Source organism: Priapulus caudatus, unplaced genomic scaffold (assembly GCF_000485595.1).
Source record: "Priapulus caudatus unplaced genomic scaffold, Priapulus_caudatus-5.0.1 Scaffold444, whole genome shotgun sequence".
NCBI classification, from domain to species: domain Eukaryota; kingdom Metazoa; phylum Priapulida; class Priapulimorpha; order Priapulimorphida; family Priapulidae; genus Priapulus; species Priapulus caudatus.
The window spans coordinates 161,935-172,462 of NW_014577505.1; the positions used below are offsets into that span (position 1 = coordinate 161,935).

The 10,528-nt window shown below is 41.0% G+C and overlaps 2 protein-coding genes across 5 annotated transcripts in view; one reads left to right on the forward strand and one right to left on the reverse strand.

Annotated features, from left to right (window-relative positions):
* The first annotated feature begins 3,432 nt into the window (after positions 1 to 3,432).
* On the forward strand, positions 3,433 to 7,553 carry LOC106810477. 4 transcript variants are annotated; one of them, XM_014813856.1, is made up of 8 exons: positions 3,448 to 3,534; positions 3,758 to 3,868; positions 3,980 to 4,075; positions 4,221 to 4,848; positions 5,029 to 5,091; positions 5,400 to 5,492; positions 5,856 to 6,063; positions 6,584 to 7,336. In XM_014813856.1, exons 4-7 carry the CDS (start codon positions 4,713 to 4,715, stop codon positions 6,035 to 6,037), a joined length of 474 nt encoding a protein of 157 aa, XP_014669342.1. In that variant the 5' UTR covers positions 3,448 to 3,534; positions 3,758 to 3,868; positions 3,980 to 4,075; positions 4,221 to 4,712; the 3' UTR covers positions 6,038 to 6,063; positions 6,584 to 7,336. The 4 variants fall into 4 exon arrangements, 3 of the variants coding, with proteins under 3 accessions (XP_014669343.1, XP_014669342.1, XP_014669341.1); XM_014813855.1 differs by lacking the exon at positions 3,448 to 3,534 and having other exon boundaries at positions 3,856 to 3,868; positions 3,968 to 4,075; XM_014813857.1 differs by lacking the exon at positions 3,980 to 4,075 and having other exon boundaries at positions 3,433 to 3,868.
* An 885-nt stretch (positions 7,554 to 8,438) lies between these two features.
* Positions 8,439 to 10,528, reverse strand: part of LOC106810472 (sterol regulatory element-binding protein cleavage-activating protein-like) — a 7,931-nt gene continuing 5,841 nt past the window's right edge. The window contains exons 2-4 of the mRNA XM_014813850.1: positions 9,968 to 10,099; positions 8,866 to 9,142; positions 8,439 to 8,711 (exon numbers count right to left, since the gene is read on the reverse strand). Coding sequence (XP_014669336.1) covers positions 8,439 to 8,711; positions 8,866 to 9,142; positions 9,968 to 10,099 — 682 coding nt within the window. The remainder of the gene's footprint in view (positions 8,712 to 8,865; positions 9,143 to 9,967; positions 10,100 to 10,528) is intronic.

Here is a 10,528-nt window from a genome sequence, read left to right on the forward strand (position 1 = left end):
AGGAGGTAGACTCACCCCAGCTTGGTAGTGAACCTAGGTCTGGCAGTGCTTCTCCAACTCAGGACACCACACATGAGGAGGTAGACTCACCCCAGCTTGGTAGTGAACCTAGGTCTGGCAATGCTTCTCCAACTCAGGACACCACACAGGATGAGGTGAAATTAGTCCAGCTTGGTAGTGAACCTAGGTCTGGCAGTGCTTCTTCAACTCAGGACACCACACAGGAGGTGAAATTAGTCCAGCTTGGCTGTAGGTCTTCAGCTGAGAATGCTACTGACCATGAAGTGTCTTCAGGAAGTGCATATATGCCAGATAAGGACGACCTTGATGATTCAGCAGAATCTGGTTCAGATATATCAGAAGCCATATCCTTACAATGTTCGGAGAGCAAGTTGAAAAAAATGAAATACAGTACATCCAATACAATAAGTTTCTCAAGAAAGAATGAGGATTATGTGTCCGACTCCGATTTATCAGAAGAATCTACATTCCCAAGTGAGCTGCCTTCTCTAAATGGTGTGCATCACAGAAGCAATAAAGATAAGGATGCACGTGTAGCAAATGAAATTGACGTAATGTGCACAAATAATGATGGTCTAAATAGAAAGTGGGACAAAAAACATTTTTGTCATTTTTGTGGAAAGCCACAAGCAAAACTACCAAGACATTTGCAATCGATGCACTCTGAAGAACGTTAGTAAGTTATTTCAAAGGTCTTGACTAGATTCGAAGTTGCATAAATTGATTGTTAAATTAGCTCTTTTATTGTAAACGTTTATATATGTTTTGAAAACTGTATGATTAATTTGGAATTGAAGCTATACATTTGTCGTTTGTAACCTAATAATTCTGAAACCAAAAGATAGATTCGTATTGCTGGTGATTAATGTTAAAAGTAATAAATTAATTTAAAACTTAGTGAACTGATTCGTTATTCTGTAAATTAATTTAAAACTTATAATTTCAAATGTTAGGGTGATGAAACAAGATTTGAACGTTTGTGAGTTTATGTAACATGTTCTCAATTAAATTGCAAGTTAGTCAAATGGTTCGTTGTTTTGAAAATAAATTGTACATTTAGAAAATGTTTTTACAATGATGTGAATGAATTTTTATGTCAGGCAATTATTTTGGAAAGTTGTGAATTATTTTGCAATTTAATGAATTGATTTGTTATTCTGTAAATTGATTTAAATTTCTCGAACAATATAAAGTAATTTGTAGTTTTATTAATTAATTTAAACGTTTTAAATTGATTTAAAATTGTATATTTGAAATGTTTGAAAATGATTTTTGAAGGGGATGGCTTTCCATACACTGAAATGCATAGTAAAATTGCCAAAATCTACCTCATTTGCATAATTTTTTTTAAATATCAAAACCTGTGATATATTTTGGGGCCAGTCATTATTCATTCACTGTACCAAAAATGAGCAAAATCCGTTGAACCTGAACTGACTTATGGCCATTTAAATGTTTGCCAAAAAGTGGGTGTGGCTCAAAAGTAGGTCAACTGGCGTGCTCCAAAACAGGACGTTCAAATCTCTCCCATAGGAGTAACAACAGTATGCAATTTGAAACGTGGGTCAAACGGTTGTCTAGTTATCGTTGACCGTAGCCAAATGTTGACGGACGGACGGAGAGACGTACGATGGACGACGCCCCATGGCAATAGCTCATCTTGACGATGCCAAGGTGAGCTAAAAAATAATGTGTAAAATAACCTGCACTTTTAAGCACTTTTTAGCACTAGACACAGTAAATAGTTAGCTAAGCTTAACCCTTTGGTGCCCAAACAAATGAAGCGGTCTGACGTCACGATCTTTATTTCATCATAGCTTGGCTTACAGACACCCTATGCCTTGTTTCGTCTTTTGCAAATACCCGCAAATACGTATTTTATTAAACTACGGCAATACATGGTGTATTGATTTCAAATAATTTGTAAAATTAGTTAGACAAAATTATGACGTAATCAATGTTTTGTTTTTTCAGCTGACTTTGACAGCTGAAAATATTGTTGTCAGATATTCCAAGTAAAAGTGAAAGTGATACAGAATATGTTAGTGAGGGTGAATTAGACTCAGATTCTCATAGTGAAATCCCTGTAAATGAATTCGCCAACCCCGATTCAGAGTCAGGTAGGGACTGGGACGATCGTTAATGATGAACCTGTGGCATCCACATCATCAGCACCGAACCGTGGCCGTGGTCGTGGTCGACGACGAACTCAACAGCCTGCTGCATCTAGCCGGGTGTATGCTCCAACAAAGTATAAAAACAATTGGTCTAATCTAGACACTGGTGGCCTACAAATAAACCCACCAATCTATACAAGTGATGAACTGGGGCCAACATTTGACTTGCCAGGTGATGAAATAGCCGAGCCGATCATGTATTTTGGAAAACTGTTTTCCGAAGATTTATTGAATGTCATCCTTCTGGAAACAAATCGCTATGCAGCACAAAAGCAATTGAGAAATTGGACAGCTCTATCTGTTACAGAAATCAGAGGATTTTTTGGCATGCTAATAGCTATGGCAATTCAAGGTTGTTCGAAATCCTGCAGTGCATTTCGGGAACGCAGACAAGTTGTTTACATTTGCAGCCGATCAGCTGTTCGCGCATGGCATACGAACTAATACGAACACGAACATTCGTACGTACGTTTCAGTATCGCTACCGCTCAGTGCAAACAGTGCAATAAAACAATAATTAAATAGCATTTGCAATGGAAATTGAGATTGAAAGACCGCTGGCGTCGGCAGAAGCTAAGGTATTGAATTAGTACTACTATTTTACTGGCACTTTTTTAAATAATATGTTATTACTAGTACGTATTAGTCTACTACTAGACAATCGCTGAATGTTACATAACATATTATGTTGTATATATGTTACGGAGTTATCTATCCATTTGATCAACTTTGTCTCTCATACGGTTTTCAGTATAGCCCATAAATTAATCAAGCGATTTGTCACGATTTGCCTACACATAATCCTGTGTAGACTGTTGGAGTGTTGCAACTTATAATCTGATACTGTAGTACTGTTTCGTGATGGCACCAATAAAATATTATGTATTGAGAATAACTGAATATACGTATACTGATATATATATTGAATAGAGACGACCGAACTGGCAAAAAGAATAGATTGAGGTTTTCGCCGAGGCCTGCCTGGAGAGGCAGGATGTGGTGCGTAGTCGCCTGTCCAATAATTTGACCGTCAACCGGAAAAATGAGAACTGGCGAGAAATCGCAGACCGTGTCAATGCGATTGGCATGATGGACAGGCATCCTTCCGAAGTAAACAAATTTCTATTGCTAATATTATATATATATATAATATATAACATGGCAAATGGTATGTGAACATTGTGTATTTTTTATATCAATTATAATTAAAGAAATTTATGCAAAACGTGCAAACCTTTACATAATACATTTTTACAGTGCAAAATCAAGTGGACAAACTATACCTCAGAGCTGAGGAAAAAAGAAAGGCATAACGCGACAGAGGCGCAACGCACAGGTGCGCAGGCAACATTATGAAGCCCCCGTCCCCCACCCACATGAGTAAAGTAAAGCCATGTAAACACGAACAGTTACTGATTTTGGTGCATCTCAAAGTCAAAGTTGCAATGTTAAGGCTAGACACCTCCATTAATGCGTTCCTGTATTCATCAATCGATATCAGATGTGGCATACATGAACACTATCTAAAATCATTTACACTAGTTTTTCTGATTTAACAGGAGGGGGACAACCCTCAGTGATCGAATTCTCAAACATTGAGAGCCAGGTCATTGAAAGTTACATACCTCCTGAAATAATTTATGGAGTCGCGGAGGGAGTTGAGATAACAGGTAATGCTTCGTATGTATTGTTATATACTAAAATTGATGTATCAAATGTATTTCCAACTGTTTATCTGAATTTTACAATGTCAATATTAAATCTGCTAGGGACAAGTACAGCTGATGCTACTGGAGTAGCTGTTCTAGAACTGGCGATTGTGGCTCCACCAGGACCATCATCACCTCTTCGCAAAAGAGCGAGAAAGTCAACAGAAAGTAAATAAACATGTTATATTTAGTATTAGGTTCATTTACAGATAATATAAACATAATATGAATTTCAATCCCTAGTATAGTTTTTGTATGCAATGAACTTTAGTGCATTTTAATGCAATTAAATGCAATAAAATTTAACTTGCAGGCTCATTTGAAAAAGAATACCTTGAATTAAAAAGGCAAGAGCAGATAGAGAGGTGTGTGATAATTAGTGGCAGCAGTTGCAATTTTCATTATTGAATATTATAAATGCTGACAAACGTTTGTGCATTGAATGACAAACTTAAGTTATTATTAACATCAATGTTACAATTGATTACGATGGAAAACAAATTATTTTAATTAATTATACTGTCCATCTCCATGACACTAAGTTTGTAAACTGTTTATAACATATAACAGTTTAAATCTAAAGTTAAGCATAATTTCAAAACCATTAATTTTGACAGAAATAGAAGACATGACGAACTAATAAACGAACTGAGAAACATTACAAAAGAACGTGAGTATGCTGTACGTACAACTAGTTAATTAACTAGTTAACAGTTTATTAAATTGTTATTAATGGTTATTAAGTTATTACATCTTTTTTAATTCTAAAATTTTAATCTACATTATTTCCGACCCGGACGAAGACATGCCAGATATGTGGATGATGGACAACGTTAATGAAGCGGCTGACCAGACCAATCCGCAGATCCGTTCACCCCCTCAGCATAAAATCGGTTTGCCTGTTCCACCACCAGTTCCAAGGAGTGGAATGATCATTTCTGGTGAGTACATGTACTGTGCAAAACTTTTGGCTCCTTATTTTGGTTCAAACCAATCAATGGCTACAATTTTTCAGTGTTAGACTGCTTTTGGCTCCTGTCCATTTTGGGCTGAACTGGAGCCCAGACCTATGACATATGATCTTAATCCTATGATTTAAACTTGCCATACCTTTCTTTCAGCAAAGAAGTCCAAGAGTTGTGCCATGGCAGATAAAGACTTGAGAAGTCCACTGAGACCAACTGGTATGTATAACACGTGTCATTGTGCACTATATTTCAAATTAAGCAACATATTGTCATATCAATCAGTTGGAATGAGTTGGTGGGAGGTTTTTAAATTCTTTGGTATTCGCTCTGACATTAGGCCCTATGTGAGCATATGTACGTGCCACTTTGATCATGCACGAATCATGCCAATTTGGGGTTGTTGGTGATTCTGGCATGGGCATGAGCCAGAACCTCATGCTATGGCGAGATTCAAATCTGGCAGCTCTGCAACTATACCTGCTAGAGTCGAATGCCAAATGATTGATTTTCCGTTGTTTTTTCAGGTGCTCATAGTAGTATTAGCAGGAATACGGAGACTAGGTGCGCTTTATCTACTCCACCAAACATCACATCTTCATTGAACCAGGCAACATTAGGTAAGTTGCAGTATTTTGCTCTCACCATGGTGACCATGGCACCAGCATTGTCGTCCTCAGGAGTCATTTGCCTTTGGAGACCAGACCATTTCAGCTTCTTCCTCTTTTAATACTTGTAGGAAACCACTCGATAATTCTGTTAGTGGTGTGGGGGGGGGACCAGTGGATCTGTAGTAGTTTCCTGGATAACGATTTATCTTGAATGCATCAATCTCTCTTGAACTATATATGTAGTTTCCACTCTGAATTTGTGGCCAGTACTATCTTCGGGTTGTCACCAGACCTGTGGAAACTTGATCCACATCCTCCACATCCCTATTATTTGAATTTAATATAAATTCGACTCATTTGTCACAATTTCAGAGCAACTCCTTACTATAATGGCCGAAATGCAACAGGAGCAAAAGAAGCAAGGTGAAATCCTTAGACGGTTGGAACAACGCCAACTCTGTGAACCAGGCGAGCCAGCTGAAGACATCGAAGAGCCAATATTCGTTTTGCCGTGCAATACAATAGACGACTTGCAACACCTGGACGCCAACTGAAAACTGATCACACCAGAAGAAAAATGGTGAACTTTTATTCTATTCCATTGTCAGTTGTTAACACAGAGTGAATTTGCATTCATACAGACTTCCATAAATCGATTGTCTTGACAGGTTGCTCGAATTTCAAAATGGAAGACGTCCCACTGGAAATGCAAAGTAGTGAAAATTGGCTGCACGTGAATACCAACCTTTGCACTTACATGAAGGGCATTGTTTTTGTTTTTAGTTTGCTCTGGCATTAGGCCTAAGCCCTATGAGTGGATATGTGTGCCACTTCGGTTATGTGCCAATTGGGGTTACTGACATGGGCTTGTGAGGCAAAGAGACCTGCCCTCACTCCACAGCGGGATTTGAACCCGGGACCTCTGGCAATCGAGGCGGAGACTCGAGCCACTACGTGCCTCTTCCGAAGACATATGATCATGATCCCCATGCTCTAAGGACATTTTGACTTTAGACAATTTAAAGTATTAAAATTGCTGTATCATCGTCCCTTTATTTCTTGGAGTTTATTCATAATTTAATATCATTTCCTTTTTTCAGGTACGAAATCTGAGCTTACTGGGCGGTGTTAACCTGAAGTCTGTAGTCTACAGAATGATGCATGAAATTGTTACACACCAGCTGAGCATGACGATGAATCTATCGGGGGTGAAGGGCAAGCAGCCCTTAAATATTTACACAGAGATCATGCAGGCAATTCACAGTAAGTATAATGTATTCATGTTGAAAAAATGGGTATGCAGGATTCTCCACTAGCATTTTTGTCTGGGTGCGCCAAGACAAGAATAGGTTTTTGGGATTTAGCACACCGACAAGAAATCTGCCACCCAGACAAAAATTGGGTGTTAGTAATGGTTTTTCCATTAGAGCACCCTGACAAAATTTGCTGGCAGCCCAGACAAAATCAGAGCAGAGCTTCAAATCCTGGGTTTACCATCCTCACAAAAATATTCCAGTGGAGAAAACTGCTGATTCCAGACTGATGACCTCTGAGCATCAATTGATGATGGAGGCGGAATATCTACCGCTATTACTATATCGCTAAATATTACTGCTATTACATAGGACTCGCGTGGATGTGCTGTGTGTATGTTACCATAGAAACTGAACAACCGATAGTGACCAACACTCTCGATGGCGGTATAACGAGTGTATTTTCAATGCATTTATATAGGATTGTACATATGCTGGCGGTTGGCGGTAGGCCTATGACGAGGCTAAATTACGTACAAATAGATACAAACGATTTGTACATTGGGTTTTTCCTGGCGATAAGTGAGATTGGCGGTATTACGAGGGTGGGGGGCCGTGGCTGGTAGCAGCTTACTTCGGTGGGCACGAAAATAGCCGGTGGGACTCACGGATGCCGCGAGCTCGGCGGGGTGGACATGTGGTACTGCTTGTCAGTAGGTAAGTATCTGCATGATGGCTGTATCACATATACCTCAACCCTCCAGTGAATCTCTATTTCCAGCCATCAACCTGGGTTGACTCACACTCGGGTGACCGCTGGCGGATAGGCACANACTGTCGCTTTTGGTAAAATCCAACCTTGATCTGATGAATTGAAATAACATTTGTAAAGCGATATTAAAATAATTATAAGTGTAAATAAACACAAAGTGACTCATACGTTAAATATGCAATATAAATTGGTTAAGTCATTTGTTTAACTGTATGAATTCGTGTAACTTCTTATGTAAAATATAAATTTTATAAGTGACAAATGTATTAATTGTATGTACAGTAAGTACTAATTACCTCTGCCAATTGTTCTTGTGATGTTGGCAATGCGATCCATTCGCTAGCAACATTTACAAGGCAGTCTAGCACTGCGTCCAAAACTCTGCAAACTGTTGCTTTTTGTACACCCATCGCTTCTCCAATGACATTGTAGAATGCCCCAGATGCCAAGAAGCGTAGGGTAATACAGACCTGAAACCACATCAATACAAGTGGTATATAAACAGTATGCACGTACTGTTTTCTGCAGGCTTGGCTTATCGTAGGATCAGCTGACAACATAGATGTCAACGAATCGACAATAGCTGGTCAAGGTACATTCCATTGCACACAGTGGAATGCTTGGCAGCGCGAACCTCCTTCTCATAGAACTGCTGTTAAGCATGTGCATGGACGAGAGAAGGATTTGAGAAAGGAGACGGTCGAAATGTTGCATGATGTCGATCCCCCCAAACTACCCATTGACACAAGAGTTGAACCCAGGATTCCGAATGCTTCTAGCATTGAATCGAATGAGTGGTTCAAAAGTAGTCCATGTAGGAAGGCAGCAACACGAATGACACACGTCTGGGTAATCTCCAGGATGGACACCAGCAATGGCTGTGATGTTCCTCCCTAGGCAGCATTCAATGAGTGTGTGAGTACTGTAGATCTACCACTGACGACGGTGGGAATGGCACCGATCCTCAATGCTATTGCGAATGAATATGGGACCATCACAACGATCATCAACCGATTTGTCCTGCTCAGCAGAAACCTTGGACAGCGCCATACCATCGTTTGCTTCGATCCGCCTCTCTATGCCAAAGCAAAGGAGATCGTGTGGGCTTCTGAAGAGTACAGCAACGTAGTTGTCCTGCTTGGTGGTCTCCATATCACCTTCAACTTCCTTCGAGCCATTGGTCAGCAAATGGAAAGTGCAGGCCTAGATGATGTGAGGGTTGAGTCTGCAATATTTGGACAGAATGCTGCCAAGTCAATGATGGATGGGAAACNGCGCTGTCCCCTGCTGCGAATAAAAAAACTCTCACTATTACTGGTACACGAGATCCGGTGGAGTGCGGGCGCCCAACAAACACCACTCTCGCAGCCGACAGGGGGCGCCGCGCGCTCTCACCGATCGATTGTGACGAGGCAGTCTCCCGAGTGCCAGTCCCCAGGACGCGCACTTGTCCGCCGAGGCACGCGCTCGCGACGGTGGCGCCATCTGCCGCGATGCACTCCACCTCCTGCCGGTGTCCGCGCAGCGCGACAGGTGCTGCCTCCTGGAGTTGTCCGGCGGCGCGGAGGGAGGACGCGCGGCGCCCCAGCTGCCATGAGGCGCGCCACTTGTCGTAGTTGCGCGAGCACATGCACCTGCGGCAGACGACGCTGTTAGATCGGATGCTCTCTATGCAGGGGCCGCGTAGTAGCGCAGCCGTGCATTAAGCCGGCTATAGGGGGTGTTGCTATCCCCCGGGCGTGGAGGGAGGGTCACGTGATACAGTTGACGTATACTTCAAAATCATTACTCATCCGGTAACGCTAACTCCAACACCTCCAACGCTAACCCTAACACTAAACATATATATCTCGGAGCGCTATATATAGGTGCTGTGATCCACAAAAATTAATCTATGGTGTGGGGACAGATATCATGATGCAAAAACCCTAACCCTAACCCTAACACTAACCCTATCCCTATCCCTAACCCTAACCCTAACCCTAATACTAACACTAGTGCTGCCACGTTGCGGTAACCTCCCTCCACGCCCGGGGGATAGCATTACCCGTGCATAGGAGACGGCGTTAGATCGGATGCTCTCTACGCATGCGTAGGGGAATAGTACGTATGCAGGTGTGTACACGGCATGTCAGTGTTAGATCAGATACTCACGATGAAAGGGAATATATCAATACGTTTAGAACAGATCCTTTAAGTGCATGTGCCTCGCAGAAAACCGGACAGTTATTGGACAACATTGCTATTTCATAGAGAGATCGGTATCACGTAGCCAGGCCAAGCACGAAGCGATGAACCACCAATTCAGATATTTGACAGAGATGACAATATTCGATACGGAGAACCCACACTATTGCCTCCCAACCTTCCCCCAGAGTGCGACATCAACCTTCTCTGACTGGTAGCCATACGGGCTACCAGATTTCGTTATTTCGAACCTCGTTCCCATGGCAACGCACCTGTATAGGAACACCATGATGTAGATGATGAAACAGACACTAGGTAGCGCCAGCAGTAGCGTTATGATGAGCTCGATCGTCGTGGGAGACAACGGAACAGCACTCTGTTCGACGCCGTAGTAAAGACCCGTCCTGTGAGAACACAAAATACATATGTGTATATATATATATATATATACTAGCTGGGTACCTGGCGTTGCTCGGGAAAAAACGCATAGAAACAACTTTTAGAGCAAATTTAGCCACATATATTTACTTGATTCTAAGGATAGATTCGTAACAGAGAAACAAACAATAAACAATATTCAGACAAAAACGCTCTTATTAGCTCTCTAATTAAGTATTATTAGCTCTCTAATTAAGTATTATTAGCTCTCTAATTAAGTATTATTAGCTCTCTAATTAAGTATTATTAGCTCTCTAATTAAATTGACTACGTCATGAATTTGCTATGGTAAAATTTGTTGCCATTTTTTACATTAAAATAGTATAGAACTACAGGACTAAACGTATTCGTCATCTGTGCCCTCTCTCTATACACATGGACCCCTGCCCTTTTAC

Excerpts from the sequence above, each read along its gene's own strand:
- LOC106810477 (XM_014813857.1), top strand. The coding sequence starts at position 4,713 with ATGCCAGATATGTGGATGATGGACAACGTTAATGAAGCGGCTGACCAG. Across the intron at positions 4,849-5,028 it reads GAGTGGAATGATCATTTCTG|CAAAGAAGTCCAAGAGTTGT; the intron begins GTGAGTACATGT and ends CCTTTCTTTCAG. Across the intron at positions 5,493-5,855 it reads ATTGAACCAGGCAACATTAG|AGCAACTCCTTACTATAATG; the intron begins GTAAGTTGCAGT and ends TCACAATTTCAG.